Source organism: Rattus rattus, chromosome 4, assembly GCF_011064425.1.
Source record: "Rattus rattus isolate New Zealand chromosome 4, Rrattus_CSIRO_v1, whole genome shotgun sequence".
Classification (NCBI taxonomy): Eukaryota; Metazoa; Chordata; class Mammalia; order Rodentia; family Muridae; genus Rattus; species Rattus rattus.
The window spans coordinates 101,556,086-101,573,361 of record NC_046157.1 but is presented as its reverse complement, the minus strand read 5'-3'; the positions used below and the strand labels follow the sequence as shown (position 1 = coordinate 101,573,361).

Sequence of the window (17,276 nt, the reverse complement as noted above, 5' to 3'; positions counted from 1 at the left end):
GGGGAAAGAAACAGGAAGCCGGGGAAGTCAATATAAAGGAGCAGAGAGAAGACAGAACCAGTGAGCCCTGTTAGAGACAGGAAATATGGTGGCAGAAGGGTGGTGCCTTGAGGCTCAGTAACTGAGACAAAGGGGCAAAATTAGACTCACAAGAAATGTCCAAAACCAAACTGACATTCAGGCCCACCAGTTGACTTCCTGTAATCCAACTCAGCACACCTGAGAGAATCTATTCTTCCTGCATCCTTCTGAGGGCCCATCTCGATGTATCAATTATTTGTGTCATTGTTGCTTAGCTGGTGACAGTAAGCATTCCCTGTGTGGGATGTATGTGTGTGACTGAGTGGGTGTGTATGTGAGTGTGTGTGAGTGTATATGTGTGTATGAATGTGAATGTGGATGTGGGTGGGTGTGGATGTGTGGGTGTGAGTGTGTGTATGTGTGTGTATGTGAGGATGTGGGTGTGGGTGTATGTGTATGTATGGGTGGGTGTGGGTATGTATGTGTGTGTGTCTGTGTGTGTGAGCATGTATGGGTGTGTGCATATGTGAGTGTGTGGTTGGGTAGGAGTGGGTATGTGTGTGTGAGTGTGTGTGGGTATGTGTATATGTGTGTGAGTGTATATGGTTGGTTGGCTGTGGGTATGTGTGTGTGAGTGTGGGTGGGTGGGTGTTGGTATATGTGTGTGAGTGTGGGTGGGTGGGTGGGTGTGGATATGTGTGTGTGTGTGTGTGTGTGTGTGTGTGTGTGTATGTGTGTTTTGGTGCATTTCCTGATACCCAGCATGTAGTCAGTCAATGTTCATTCAACAATACACAGCTTTCTGCTCAACCCAAAAAGTGGATTTAACAATTAGCAGTCTCAAAATACTAATTCCCCATCACTTGTACATCTCCCTGGGTCATGAAGCATTTTTCCTGCTGAAGAACTGTGATATGGCTTTAGCCTCGTTGCCTTGATGATAATCCAAGGCAAGTGTTTCGGTTAGGAATTCAGACTCCAAGCCTGAATGGACAATGAGCGAGCAGAGGGCGTGGCTACAGCAGGCGCTGGGTCCTTTGGCTGCTGAGAAAGCCTAGAGAACTGCCTGATGCCAGTCAGTTATAGATATCTGCAAGAAGCAGAAAATGTCACTCTACTGCAGGATGACGGCTGGCAACTCCGACTTTCTCAAGCATAAAACTCCCCATTCCTCACACTGTAGAAAGGCTAGACAATAGACCCCCTGGGACAGGAGTTAGTTCCAGGGAGTTATGAACGGTCGCCTGGGTGCTAGAAATCAAACCCAGGTCCCCTAGAGGAACAACCATTGTTCTTAACCTTTGAGCAATCTCTTTAGTGCCAGTGTGCATTTTTTTTAATGAGTTTCTAAAAATGTACCTTCTAGTAGGAAAATACACATTGCTTTATTGTCTGTAAAACACGTGGGCCAGTTCACTCATCCTTGTAGACAAGGTCCCATATTTACACTTAAGAAATAGGGAAGGAGCTCAGGCATGAGTACGGAATCACTCCTGAGTTCTTACTAAGTACTCAAGGGAATTAAAAAGGCATTGACAGAAAAAAAGTGTGAATACATGTGTATAGCAGCCAAGAGTGGAGACAAACCAAATGTCTAGACCCAATGGATGGGTGTAAACATTATACCAAGGCACCATGTATACTGTATACCAAGGCTGAGGCAGAATGTATAAATCCGTTCATATAAAGCTTTCAAGTCAGCAAAGCCCTAGGGACAGAAAGGGGACCCGGAATTACACAGAGGCAGAAGGTTAGGAGCTGAATGCCTGAGTGTGAGAGCAGGATTTCTTTAGTGGGTGATAAAAAAAAATCTGAAATTAATCGTGGTGATGGCCATATAATTTTGTGAATATGCTAAAAATTAATAAGTTGTGCATTTTAAGTGGTTAATTCATATGGCGTGTGAATTACGTCTTACTGAAGGTTTTTTTTAACCACACTAAAATACTTCCAGCATGAGAAGAAAGTAAAAGTCCCCTTGATGCTTCATTTAAACACATCACGTTTCCAGTTTTGGAAAAAAAGAAACACTACACACACACACACACACACACACACACACACACACACACACACACACTAGCATCCTCATCTGGGCCAGATAGACAGGCACATGCTCAAACATTAACAATCATCCATGCAGTCACAAGTAAGGGACACTCAGAGGCATCCTCAGAGGAAAGGCACGGGAGAAGAGTACTCACTGGAAGGCCCCTGGGTCCCCGAGGTCCAACCTCTCCCGGCGGTCCTTGTTGGCCCTGTGGAAAGGCAAGCAGACAGAGAAAGAATTACCCAACTATTCCTGGTAGCTATCGCTCTTAACTGACAGAAAAGCATAAACACAGTCTTACTGGTTTTCCTGAACTTCCCAACTGACCAGGCTTCCCCGGAGGACCCGTGTTACCCTAAAGACAGAAGACAACGTTTAGAGTAATCCAGACAGCAAGTATATTCATCAACCTTCCTTACCCACACCAGGCACTGCTTCTAGTTAAATAGCGCTCATCATTCATCTCCTGGCTGCACCGTGAGAGCCTGGGTGAGTACAGCACCTCTTACTTAGGCGTGTGCTTATGTGCACGTCTTCACACGTGTATGCATGTATAGGTAGCATGCAGATGTGAATGCCGCTGGGTGTGTGTGACGGCCAGAGTGTATCCTTCCATACTTGTTTTTATCGAGACAGATTGCAGCATTGGCTGGAACTTGTCAAACATCCTGTAAGCTAAGCCGGTTGCTCACCAACGTGAAAGCTAGGATAGCAGGCGCACACTACGATACCCTGGCCTTTTACAGGGGTTCTAGCGATCTGACTCGGGCAAGCATTTCCCAGACTGCACCGCGTCCCCAGACGCAGGCTCGACTTTACCACGCTCTGTCTAGTTTATTCTAAAGAAAAGTTCTGTTTCGCCACGTTCGGTTTATTTTTCTAGCTTGCGTTTTAAGAGGTTTGTTTTTTAATTCTCTGTAGAGTATAACATGACATGCATTCCATCACTTAATCCTATCTTCCTTGTTTAAACCATGGAGCTGTCTCTGTCTTACACCAGCAAAGAGTGACAATTTCAAGAAGAAAGTCTCTCAGCAGCCATTTTCCACAGCTGGGAAAGAGATTAGCACGTGGACAACTTTTAAAGGTTTTGCTTCTGATTTCTGCCTGGAGTTGAATATAGAATAAAATCCAGGCTGGGTATATTAAAATTATAACAAAAATAAACTCAGAAAGGAATAAAGCAAAATATTAGTTCGAAGTTCGATTTGATTTTTTTTGTTTTGTTTTGTTTTGTTTTACCTTTTCGCCGGCCACACCTTTTGCACCAGGAATCCCAGGTACACCCTAAAGGGATACACACAGATTCTGAGTTCAAACGCCTCATCGGAGGAGCCAACAAATGCCAAACCCACCATCTGCGCAGGGGCAGAAGGGGTCATGGCAGCCTTGAGGGCGGCCTAGACAGACACTGCTTTGTCCCCCAAAACATGGTGTGTAGCCTGAGGCTTTCCCAAGCCTCCTTGAGCTCATTAAGGCTGAGCCTCCTTAAAGAAAATCTCTAAGCTAAGGTTACTTTTTGGAGTGGCCTTCGTGTAAGGATTCAGCCCCACTCTCACATCAGCAGGCCGTCTTTAGGGCCGGATGGATGCTGTAGGAGCGTAATATTGCTTCTTGCACAGAATAATAAATCCTCACTTTGCTCATGCTGGTATTGGGAGTCCATATATCCCTGGCAGCTCGCAAAATGCCAGATGCCTTAACAGATTGGGAGCCAGGACTTGGTGCTACCAAGTATCCTGTGTTAACTAGAAGGATTCGCCTTCAAAGACTCAAACACATGAACTCAAAGACACAGACTGCATATGAATTTTTGGCCATACATTAGTAAGGAATACTGATTTCAAAGTTTCAACTATTCAACCACTCTATAGCCCAACTCTGGTAACCTTTCCCGTGCTGTCCCTGAGAATTCTTTCACTCTCCTATCTCAGCTCTGCTACAGAACTCCAAGACTGGCTAAAAGTAAGACAAGAGACAAAGCTGTGATGTGAGCCCCCATGGGCTTGCTGGGAATTGAACTCAGGGCCTCTGGAAGAACAGTGAATACATTTAAACGCTAGGTCATCTTGCAGACCCTGCTCTGGACTATTTAAGGAAGATAATAGGAAATGCAGGCCCAAACAATAAAGTTAATAGTGCATAAGCAGAATGTACTGTTCATTTTATGCTTCTTAGGTAAATGACCAGCTAGCTAATCACAAGGGGGTGGGGGATTAAAAAATAATGACCATTAAAATAAGAGAAGGAGGAGGAGGAGGAGGAGGAGGAGGAGGAGGAGGAGGAGGAGGAGGAAGAGGAGAAAGAGAAGGAGGTGGAAGAGAAGGAGGAGGAGGAAGAGGAGGAGGAGGAGGAGGAGGAAACTATCATATTTTCCTCTGAACTTTACAAATTGCACAATGTATCTATCCCTGCAAATCCATCTTTGTTTTTGTCATACACATAAAACACAAACATGTAAAAACAAAAGATTAGCACGTACCGGTAAACCCTGCAATCCCGCATCACCGGGAGGTCCAGGCTTTCCTGCTTCACCCTGAAAGCAAGTTCATAATCGCACAATTATATCTACGTGAACTGGTGTGTTCTTCTAAGAAGGAGGAGTACATGCATGTCAGGTAAACTATTTTCTCAACAGGTAACCTTTGACACAGTTTTCACTCAGTTAGGTCAGGATCGGGCGGTGGGTAGGACAAAGCACACACATTCAAACATAGAGTTTCCTTCGACCTGCTGTCATCAATGGGGCCAGTTCACTGAGTTCCCAAACCAAGCGGATACACATGCTATTTTAATGAGAATTTTGCAGTTGACACTTCAGTTTAAAATTGAAAGAGAGAGAGAAATGGCAGAGCTCTCTAAGCAAAGCTGGTAATGTCATAATGAAAATGCCAAGCCTCGTTATCCAGGGCAGAGAGATCCCCATTCATGCGAAAACTCGGCCCACACGTCTACCTTTGTTCCGGGCATTCCGGGGATTCCGTCTCGACCATCGACACCTGGCAAGCCCTGTAAGCACAGACAAAGATCACACTGTGTCTCAGAAAACGCAGTCCTCTCTGCATTGCCTCCCGAAGTTCCACCTCAAGTCGGTGATTATCCTGGGAACCAGATTTGACACCTACTGCTCGGGACATACCGTGTCTCCTTTTGGACCCGGGGATCCAGGAATTCCTCGGGAACCTTGAATGCCCTGTAGAGCAGAAGAAATAGGAGAAATAAGACATCTCCAATGATTGCAAGGCACAGGCCCACGCCAAATAGGGAAAAGCCAGTAGGTAATTCGGGACGGCAGGATACTTTGCAAGGCTGCAGACTGATTTTGTACTCACTCTGTCTCCCTTAGGACCTGTTTCTCCTGGAGGTCCTCGCTGCCCTTGATCACCCTGTATAAAGGCAGAAGTTCCAAATGTGAACAGAAGTTACTTATGTGGGACTGTTTTAAGGTTAGAAAGCATCCTTCACATTGACGATTACAGATTTTTGTGGGTGTTTTTGGTTTTTTTTGTTTTGTTTTGCTTTTTGGATTACTAACCTTTTTTTTTTTTATGTGTATGGAAGTTTGCCTGTGTATGTCTGTGCACCATTTGTGTGCCTGCTGTCTGCGGAGGCCAGAAACTTGTGTCAGATCTCCTAGAACTGGATTTAGAGATGGTTGTGAGCTGCCCTGTGGATGCTGGGAGTGAACCAATGTTCTAAACCACTGAGCCATCTCTCCAGCTGCTGTTAACTCTTGCCCTTTGTCTATGATAGCTCTGGCCTATGAAAAATGCTCACTTAAAAAAATTTCTCTGGTAAAAATCATAGTCTTGATCACTGATGTTGCCATGGGGATAGCCGAGGTTCAGTGTCTTCTGTATTTATTTTAGATACATAATGGTTCCGTGATATTTTGCTGTACATGCAAAACAGGCAGGAACATTGCCAACTCTATCTACATGTAAGCTACTCTCCTTGACTGTTATGGTAGGCTGAGGTGTGGACTGGACACATGTATTTTCTCTTTAATATTATTTCCCACTTCAGTAATACTAGTTTCTGTAGAAATTGTCTACCTCATGATACATGCTCTCTGTGTCGATAGATGAGAAGATGTCGTTCTTGAAATGTGGGGTTATTTTTTTAATTGTTTAGGCTAAGCTTAAGCTGGCTCTCTGGCTGTTTCTCAGTTCAGACTGCTCAGTGCAGTGTTAGACATCACCTACAGTGCATATGTACTCAATCCATCCAGTTTTGTCTTCTCATAACACACCTTCCATCCAGTGAGAACCCTATGATAGCATAACTAACTCTAACCAGCATTGGGGCTCCCTGCACTTTGCTTCCTTTCCCAGAAGGGCTGTACAGGGCAACCTTCCTCCTGGGGGTCACCTCTGTCACAACTGGAACACTTTGATCTCGTAGCTCATCATTGAGTTATGTCCTGTCCGCCCCATCAGACCTCGATGGTGAGAAGTTCTGCTTTGCTTGTATAATTTTTGTGGTGTGTATGAGTCGTAATAATTTTGTTTGAATCTGTGCATCTTCAGAGCAATGCGAGGCAGTCTAAGTAAGAGCACTTGCTGACAGAGTAGTCAGGCTGTGAAGCGGTGAGATCAGAAACCATCAAGGAGGAAAAGCTAGAACTGCGTAGGAACTGGAAACGTGGGTGTAGCTGTTCATCAAAGTATTCTAACAAACAAAGCAAAAGGAATACGCAACCAGCATAAACAGGTAACCCTGGGGCTCAGCCCCTGAGAAAAGTCAGAGAAACTGTCTCTGAACCGAAGAAAAAGACTATAAGTTTTAGACTGATATGAAAATTTTGCTCGTTTTCTATTAATTCATTGGCTCTAGGCATTGAGTCTAGGGCCTTTCATCTAGTAGGAAAGTGCTCTGCTGCTAAACTATGTCCCCAGCCACTCGCTCCCCTACCTTTTATAATGGTAGGGTCTCACTGACTTGGTCAGACTAGCTTTGAACTCACCCTGTAGCCCAAGCATGCCTTGAATTTGGGGATCTTTTACCTCTTGAGCAGCTATAATTACAGCCTTCAAGGTCAGACCTGGCTTCTATTTTTCCATTTTAATTACTTACATGTATAAGCTTCTTATATACTATATAGATAGCAAGTTTTTAAATCTAGGGAGAAATCTTAGGGAAAAATATATATATATATATATATATATATATATATAGAGAGAGAGAGAGAGAGAGAGAGAGAGAGACAGACAGAGACAGAGACAGAGACAGAGACAGAGAGAGACAGAGAGATTTTTCCCAATCTCAGCATTGGGAAGGCTGAGAGAGGATGGTTACTGCAAGCCTAAGGCCAGCCAGGGTTGCATAGCATGATATCAATATAAAGGAGAGGAATGCAGGGCTGGAGAGGAGAAGAGAAAGATTAGAGGAGGAGGGGCAAGTATCATTGCTTTTAAAACGTCACTGTTTTGGTTTTTGTTGTTGTTTTACTGTTTGTTTGTTTGTAAAAGAAAAATGACTTACAGCTGCACCTGGAACGCCCTGAGGCCCAGGATCTCCATCGAATCCCCGAGCACCCTGAAAACAAGACAAAGAAATAAAATTCAGCTCAGTCATGCCTGCTACAGGGCACCTTCTGCTTTCTAAAGCTTACCAGCCAGAATTAAGGGAGGCTTTATATTTTAACGCATACTGTATTTTTGAATGAACACAGAAGGGTAAGCCATTAGACACCCCACACATGAAACCACTAGTGTTAGCTCATCGTGCTAACAGCACTCAGGACAGTCCTCGATACAACTTTGAGTATTTTGAGTTAACAATGGATCTGTTCTCAACCGCTGACACGAGCTGAAAACTAGGACTTATTCAGAGGCCTTAGCAGGTCTATTGTATAAGGTTTAGTGGTCAGTCTCCAAGTCTCAGAATACCCATGGTGATTCATTAATGCTAGAGGGCTGAGAGACTCTAGTGGGAATTTAGCTTCAGTGGATTCTACAGTGTCACAGATGTAAGAAGGATTTCTACGAATCTAGAAACCACCACCCTGTCCCTGATCTAAAATAAAAGTAAGTTACGTGACTATATGATTCGCAAGAGTGAACTATTAAGACTGTGAGAGGAATGTAACATATATTCATAAAATATATTCACTTTGTATATAGTAATCAGCCTACTTTCTCCAGATAGACCCAACTTACACTGCAATAACCTAGGAACTAGTTAGACCAGCTAGTTAGTTGTTTAGCTAGGTTGTCAACCTTCCTAGTGTTGCAACCCTTTAATATACCTCCTCGTGTTGTGGTGACCCCCAGCAGTAAATTTTTCTCCTTGCTACTTCATAACTGTCATTTTGCTACTGCTATGAATCATATCTCATACGCAGAATTTATTTTCATTGTTACAAACTGACCCATAAGGGGTTATGACCCATAGGTTGAGAACCACTGTTCTAAATGATTGTTCTCAAATCTAATCATCTAGAAACGATCTCTGAGTTGACCACAGAATAGATATCATTGTATTTTCTTCATTAGAATCAGAAGATGGCTTTGTTTTAAAAACTAACAGTGATTTTTTTGTGCTCGCTACATATTGTCCTCAACAAAAAGCAAGCTCCATCTTGAAACGTTCTTCTCTATGAAGTAAATAAGAAAGCACAAGGATAACTTGAGCAGATGGATGGTCTCCTAACAATGTAGGTGAAGTAAAGAGATGATCAAACCAAGTCGAAAGCAGTGAAGAGCATCAGGTGGATATCAGTCCAGCAGAATCAAGTAGACGTTACATATAATAACAATGAAAACCTAGAAACCCTTTGATAAAAAGTTCAGACAATGGTGGACTCAAAGAAAAAAGAAAACACCATGGAAGCAGACAGACCACAGAGCCCTGAAATTCTTTGATCCCTAAAGACCAGAACAGAGCAGAGACATTCTCCATTCACCAAAAGAGAAAGGATTTCGAAGACCTGAAATAGACCTTGAATTCCTCATTCGCCCTGCATTGTGAGAGTGCACCTCAGCCTTCGCCTGATAGAAATGGCTTTGATGTACTCCCGCTCACGAGAGAGCTCTCTCTACCTTATTGCAGTCCAGCATGAACTCAGACCGGAAGTGCTGTTACTAGGTAACCACTCTACATCTGTGTCCACAAGAGGAGCTGCCTTTTTTTTTTTTAAAAAAAAAGCAATTTGACAGAAATGAAGAGAAATGAAAATTTTTGAAAAATATCAAGTAGAGAAATACTTCAAATAAAGAACACATCAAGAACAGTAATTGGGTTTCAAGGAGAGGTCATCTATTTTATGGGGTGAGTTAAATCCAGAGGAAAATGATAGCTTGGGTGTCGGCTGCACTAAAATAAAGGGACTTTATTACTTAATAACCGAGAGTAACACAGACTGTTATCTAAAGTGGTGTGACTATGAAAATATATGGGACTTCAGTGTGATGGTTTTTCTGGTGGTTGTCTGTTTGTTTGGTTGGTTGGTTTTAGAAATACCTTGGAGGAAATGGAAAAAAAAACAGGTAGGGAAAGATCTGGAAGAGATTGAGGATGAGAAAGAGAGATAGAAGAAAGTATAGTAGACAAACCAGGGCTGCAAGTAAAGGATGAGGTAAGCTCTTCTGAGAGGGGCTGACAGTTGGTCTACTGAGTATCAACAATGAAAACTTCCTGTTACTTCATTGTGCTGTGTGGAACTGATACAAAGTGTCAAAGCTAGCTCTGAAGAGAGCAAAGCCGGGGTCCAAAATGTTGATAAGCAAAAATGTTTAAACATTCTATACTCCATAAACTGGCTTTCTAAATAAACTTCTAAAAACTGAGGGCAGTTTATACCCCAATGCTAGACACAATCCCCCCACCACACACACACTCACAAAGCAGTTTTGCTGAGTACTGTGAATGGTTTCCATTGTTTTCCTTAGCATAGACACTTCCTCAAGCATCGCATGTCTTCATCCTTCACCATCAGCTACACCTCATCCTCCTAACCTTTCAAAGTCAGCTTTGTCACGGGCTCTCCCAGATGTTACAGCAAGATTAAGCCCCTGCTTTGCGTGGAGCTCCCTTGTCCTGCCTGATGGCCGCTGTGTGTCTTTCTTGATTGTGTTATAGTTGCATATTTACTAACCTACCTTCCAAGGAAGTAATACGCTTACTGTAAACCTGTTCCTGAGTTCCATCGGAAAAGCCAGGAAATCCTGACTTCTAAAAGTAGTCAAGGACAGGCTAGTGACTGTGACCACAGCTATGTGGAGGGAGGCAGGGTGACTAGCATGGTCCCAGGATCCTAGGAGATACAATGCTTCCCCTCACCTCTCTCTTCCCATCTTCTCTTGCCTTTGCCTGATTGGACCAGAAGCTCTGCCAGCTTTGTGTCAGTGTTTTGAGTACTAGCTACAAATACTGACAAAGCTAGAATATTGTAACCCCCACTGACTCTAATTTACCTAAGACAACTTCCCTCTGCCCACCGGTTCTGCACCACGAACTCCACCAAAAATACTTGGGGGTAAACGCCCCTGTGGTTAATAATTGCACACAGTTTTCTTGTCATGGTCAGTATTTAGAAAATATTCTGTATGAAGGATGACAAAAATAAATAAACATATAGGCTACAAACTAACAAGTGATGGTAACGGAGGTAAGACCACTTTTATACTATGACTTTATCATAGATATCTCACTTTTTCTCCTTTGTCTCCAACTACGCCAGTGATGCCTCTCAGACCTTGAGCTCCCTGGAAAAGTAAAAAGAGAAGGATGCTGTAAGTGGTTTCGGTGAAAGCACACATTTCTTTAAAGTCTTTCTGCACATATTAATCTGGAAGAAGCTCATCATGGTGAAATGAGGCTCCAGGAAATGTCCATACACAGGGGCAAGCATTTCTGGATTAAAAAGAGAAGTCCAAGAAATGTTGGAATGCTTAGAACCCTTTAGCAAAATTCTAAAGACATGCAGGACTCTATGCAAATTGAGTTGACACAATGTTGCATGTTAGATGGCCAAAAGGGTAGAACAGCGGAGGCCCTGTTTTTGTCACCGCCAGAACCCAAACTACCATTTCCACCCACTTTGAGGTGTGTTAGGGGTAACACTGTTGTAACCCTTAAAATAATAGCTACCTATAAATCTACAAAAAGGCCGTTCCAGCCAAACCCATAAACATTGATATGACAGAGATAGAACCTGGCTGTCCATCAACCACTTGCCACCAGATTTATTATTATGCTATTCCTATGATAAAGGGTGTTCTGGGTTCCAAGGTGACGTAGTAAGAACTCATCACACGCACGGGAGGGAATGAGCCTAAGTGTGAGAAGCCCAGTAGGTTTCAGCATCTGAAATGTTGCTAGTCCCATGGCAGAGGATCTTTGCATGAACCCCCTGGTAAAGGGTGAGCCTGGTGCATTCTGGGATACGTCCGTGAGCGGGTGCTCCATGGGCAGTTAGCTATACTAGACGTCTTTCAACTTTCGAAGTTGGCTTAACATAAAGGTGCTTTAGAGTGGTGACAATGCTCATCTTCACACTTGGAAATGACGGCACAGTTCCAGGACCAGCCTTCCTTTATCTAATTCGGTCGCAAATACTCTGTATGCCAATCAGAAATGGTCTGAAATTCCCACGTACAGTTTGAGCCAGCCTGGATTAACAATTTAGCTTTTCAAGCAAAATGTGGCCATATCGGATTAAGACCCCCTTGTTTATGCAGCTCTACTGCTGACTCTGTAGGCAATTCCTGTACACACAATAAAATAAAATAATTAAATTAAATTAAAAGCACATGTGATGCCAGAACTCCATGAATAGGCTCTTAGAATGACTACTCCTTCTACGAATATATAATAGAAACTTTATTTTTATAAATCTACATGCTGTTTTATAAGTGTGCTTTTATATTAAGTTGTAAAAACTTGTGAATTTCAGAAATATTTGGACGTATCTCCTTCCAGACACCAAGATGTCAGTAGACGCCGGCAGTAACTCTCAGTGGACCTTTGAGCTACACGACATAAATCCACAGGCTTTGAGAATAGATTTGTTTTGAAAATATATTAATCCACAACCAATCTTCATCAAATCCAACAAATTGAAAGCATATAAACTACACTACCAGGTACTATACCCCCATGAAATAAGAGTCCAGAACCTTAATGCCTCCTAGTAAAGCCTCAGGGAAGGCGAGATTCTGGAGAACATGGCTGGACTCTTCCACAAAGTCCTCTGGAAGGTTAGTTTCATACGGCCCAGAACCATTTCTAGATGCATATAACCATGACTTTTAGCCTCAAACTCTGGGTAAACACTGAATTGCAGAGCCCCACTAACTCCTCTTAAAGACTAATCATGGGGCCTGGAGCCATGGCTTAGCAGTTGAGAGCACTGGCTTCTCTCGAAGAGAGCTTGAGTCCAGTTCTCAGCACCCACACACGGCAGCTAACTATCTGTAACTCAATCTAAAGAATCTTCTAGCATCTGCAAGGCATTGTATGCACACAGTACCATACATACATACAAAACACTCATAGTCATAAAATAAATAAATAATTTTTTTATGAAAGATTAGTCCCAAGGGCAAGAGCAGTGCAGGTAAAGAGACTTTGAGTTTTGTCTTCTTCGCCTCTTTGGTGGTAGCCTTTATATAGGCTGTATTTCCGCAAGCTTTGAATGTTTAAGGAACCTTCAACAGTTATTTCTATAACTTAGACAAAATGAGTAACAACTGTGCTTTCACTCAGTGCAAAATGAACATTAATTCCAGACGAGCAAACATCTTAAATTGAAGTATGCTCACGTCCAACTGTCTTACTCAATAGCGTAGCAGTTGTGGGACTGTGGCCTGAGAGACATGGTTATGAGCTGCTAAGAACATTCTAGATAGGGATGTTGCATGGATCATAAGCCCACTGCATGTTCAATGTATACAAGATGCTTTCTTCTGTCCCACCATAGCACTACTGAAGTTGAAATGGAGTGTCTTCTTGTGCTCACCGCTTGCTTCTAGGTTATGAAGTCCTGGAGTCTACATATAATTTTACACAGAACTTTTCTGTTTAAAAAAAATGTCTTGGACCAGCGGAGGATCCCTGCCTTCAGCAGCTCTCTGCTCCCAGGCCCCCTGGAGGGGGAGTTCTTGCCGCCTGGTCGGCGGGCTCTCCTGAGGCAGCAGGCGGAGGAGACCACCAACGCTGCCCACCCCTGCCCACATCCCTGGCCCAGGAGGAAACTGTAGGCCTCTGGGTACCCGTGAGGAGGGCCCAGGAGCAGCAGGTCCACGCGTCTGAGACACCCCGCACCTGAAGGGACCGACCGGATAAACAGTTCTCTGCACCCAAATCCCGTGGGAGGAGAGCTAAACCTTCAGAGAGGCGGACACGCCTGGGAAACTAGAAGAGACTGCACGCTGCACACAGTACTGACCCCAGAGGAAAACAAAAGCTATCTGGAACCCTGGTGCGGAACCTCCCGGAAGGGGCGCAGATCTTCCTGGCTGCTGAGGCCGTGGAGAGCTCATAGGCAACACCCTGCTAGCAAACCTGATCCTGGGTACCACAGGTAATACAAACTTTTCTGCTACAAACGACTTGCCTGGTGAACTCAAGACACAGGCTCACAGGAACAGCTGAAGACCTGTAGAGAAGAAAAACTACACGCCCGAAAGCAGAACACTCTGTCCCCATAACTGGCTGAAAGAAAACAGGAAAACAGGTCTACAGCACTCCTGAAACACAGGCTTATAAGACAGTCTAGCCACTGTCAGAAATAGCAGAACAAAGTAACACTAGAGATAATCTGATGGCGAGAGGCAAGCGCAGGAACCCAAGCAACAGAAACCAAGACTACATGGCATCATCGGAGCCCAATTCTCCCACCAAAGCAAACACAGAATATCCAAACACACCAGCAAAAGCAAGATCTACTTTCAAAATCATATTTGATCATGATGCTGGAGGACTTCAAGAAAGACGTGAAGAACTTCCTTAGAGAACAAGTAGAAGCCTACAGAGAGGAATCGCAAAAATCCCTAAAAGAATCCCAGGAAAACATAAATAAACAAGTAGAAGCCCATAGAGAGGAGTCACAAAAATCCCTGAAAGAATTCCAGGAAAACACAATCAAACAGTTGAAGGAATTAAAAATGGAAATAGAAGCAATCAAGAAAGAACACATGGAAACAACCCTGGATATAGAAAACCAAAAGAAGAGACAAGGAGCTGTAGATACAAGCATCACCAACAGAATACAAGAGATGGAAGAGAGAATCTCAGGAGCAGAAGATTCCATAGAAATCATTGACTCAACTGTCCAAAGATAATGTAAAAGCGGAAAAAGCTACTGGTCCAAAACATACAGGAAATCCAGGACTCAATGAGAAGATCAAACCTAAGGATAATAGGTATAGAAGAGAGTGAAGACTCCCAGCTCAAAGGACCAGTAAATATCTTCAACAAAATCATAGAAGAAAACTTCCCTAACCTAAAAAAGAATGCCCATAGGCATACAAAAGCCTACAGAACTCAAATAGATTGGACCAGAAAAAAAACACCTCCGTCACATAATAGTCAAAACACCAAAGCGCACAAAATAAAAAAAGAATATTAAAAGCAGTAAGGGAAAAAGGTCAAGTAACATATAAAGGCAGACCTATCAGAATCACACCAGACTTTTCGCCATAAACTATGAAGGCCAGAAGATCCTGGACTGATGTCATACAGACCCTAAGAGAACACAAATGCCAGACCAGGTTACTGTATCCTGCAAAACTCTCAATCAACATAGATGGAGAAACCAAGATATTCCATGACAAAACCAAATTTACACAATATCTTTCTACAAATCCAGCACTACAAAGGATAATAAATGGTAAAGCCCAACATAAGGAGGCAAGCTATACCCTAGAAGAAACAAGAAACTAATCGTCTTGGCAACAAAACAAAGAGAAGAAAAGCACACAAACATAACCTCACATCCAAATATGAATACAACAGGAAGCAATAATCACTATTCCTTAATATCTCTCAACATCAATGGCCTCAACTCCCCAATCAAAAGACATAGATTAACAAACTGGATACATAGCGAGGACCCTGCATTCTGCTGCCTACAGGAAACACACCTCAGTGACAAAAGACAGACACTACCTCAGAGTGAAAGGCTGGGAAACAACTTTCAAGCAAATGGTCGGAAGAAGCAAGCTGGAGTAGCCATTCTAATATCAAATAAAAGTCAATTTTCAACTAAAAGTCATCAAAAAAGATAAGGAAGGACACTTCATATTCATCAAAGGAAAAAATCCACCAAGATGAACTCTCAATCCTAAATATCTATACCCCCCAAATACAAGGGCACCTACATACCTTACTAAAGCTCAAAACACACATTACACCTCACACAATAATAGTAGGAGATTTCAACACCCCACTCTCATCAATGGACAGATCATGGAAACAGAAATTAAACAGAGACGTAGACAGACTGAGAGAAGTCATGAGCCAAATGGACTTAACAGATATTTATAGAACATTCTATCCTAAAGCAAAAGGATATACCTTCTTCTCAGCTCCTCATGGTACTTTCTCCAAAATTGACCATATAATTGGTCAAAAAAATTCAACAGGTACAGAAAGATAGAAATAATCCCATGCGTGCTATCAGACCACCACGGCCTAAAACTGGTCTTCAATAACAATAAGGGAAGAATGCCCACATATACGTGGAAATTGAACAATGCTCTACTCAATGATAACCTGGTCAAGGAAGAAATAAAGAAAGAAATTAAAGACTTTTTAGAATTTAATGAAAATGAAGATACAACATACCCAAACTTATGGGACACAATGAAAGCTGTGCTAAGAGGAAAACTCATAGCGCTGAGTGCCTGCAGAAAGAAACAGGAAAGAGCATATGTCAGCAGCTTGACAGCACACCTAAAAACTCTAGAACAAAAAGAAGCAAATACACCCAGGAGGAGTAGAAGGCAGGAAATAATCAAACTCAGAGCTGAAATCAACCAAGTAGAAACAAAAAGGACCATAGAAAGAATCAACAGAACCAAAAGTTGGTTCTTTGAGAAAATCAACAAGATAGATAAACCCTTAGCCAGACTAACGAGAGGACACAGAGAGTGTGTCCAAATTAACAAAATCAGAAATGAAAAGGGAGACATAACTACAGATTCAGAGGAAATTCAAAAAATCATCAGATCTTACTATAAAAGCCTATATTCAACAAAACTTGAAAATCTGCAGGAAATGGACAATTTCCTAGACAGATACCAGGTACCGAAGTTAAATCAGGAACAGATAAACCAGTTAAACAACCCCATAACTCCTAAGGAAATAGAAGAAGTCATTAAAAGTCTCCCAACCAAAAAGAGCCCAGGTCCAGACGGGTTTAGTGCAGAATTCTATCAGACCTTCATAGAAGACCTCGTACCAATATTATCCAAACTATTCCACAAAATTGAAACAGATGGAGCACTACCGAATTCCTTCTATGAAGCCACAATTACTCTTATACCTAAACCACACAAAGACCCAACAAAGAAAGAGAACTTCAGACCAATTTCCCTTATGAATATCGATGCAAAAATACTCAATAAAATTCTGGCAAACCGAATCCAAGAGCACATCAAAACAATCATTCACCATGATCAAGTAGGCTTCATCCCAGGCATGCAGTGATGGTTTAATATACGGAAAACCATCAACGTGATCCATTATATAAACAAACTGAAAGAACAAAACCACATGATCATTTCATTAGATGCTGAGAAAGCATTTGACAAAATTCAACACCCCTTCATGATAAAAGTCCTGGAAAGAATAGAATTCAAGGCCCATACCTAAACATAGTAAAAAAGCCATATACAGCAAACCAGTTGCTAACATTAAACTAAATGGAAAACTTGAAGCAATCCCACTAAAATCAGGGACTAGACAAGGCTGCCCACTCTCTCCCTACTTATTCAATATAGTTCTTGAAGTTCTAGCCAGAGCAATCAGACAACAAAAAGGAGGTCAAGGGATACAGATCGGAAAAAGAAGAAGTCAAAATATCACTATTTGCAGATGATATGATAGTATATTTAAGTGATCCCAAAAGTTCCACCAGAGAACTACTAAAGCTGATAGACAACTTCAAACAAAGTAGCTGGGTATAAAATTAACTCAAATAAATCAGTAGCCTTCCTCTACAAAAAAGAAACAGGCGAGAAAGAAATTAGGGAAATGA

The 17,276-nt window shown here is 42.4% G+C and overlaps 1 protein-coding gene across 1 annotated transcript in view; it reads right to left on the bottom strand.

Annotated features, from left to right (window-relative positions):
* Window positions 1-17,276, bottom strand: part of Col9a1 (collagen type IX alpha 1 chain) — an 88,889-nt gene that overhangs the window by 29,053 nt on the left and 42,560 nt on the right. Inside the window, exons 20-28 of the mRNA XM_032899717.1 lie at window positions 10,726-10,779; window positions 7,556-7,609; window positions 5,404-5,457; window positions 5,211-5,264; window positions 5,027-5,080; window positions 4,554-4,607; window positions 3,314-3,358; window positions 2,373-2,426; window positions 2,226-2,279 (exon numbers count right to left, since the gene is read on the bottom strand). Of these exons, the coding sequence (XP_032755608.1) occupies window positions 2,226-2,279; window positions 2,373-2,426; window positions 3,314-3,358; window positions 4,554-4,607; window positions 5,027-5,080; window positions 5,211-5,264; window positions 5,404-5,457; window positions 7,556-7,609; window positions 10,726-10,779 (477 nt within the window). The remainder of the gene's footprint in view (window positions 1-2,225; window positions 2,280-2,372; window positions 2,427-3,313; window positions 3,359-4,553; window positions 4,608-5,026; window positions 5,081-5,210; window positions 5,265-5,403; window positions 5,458-7,555; window positions 7,610-10,725; window positions 10,780-17,276) is intronic.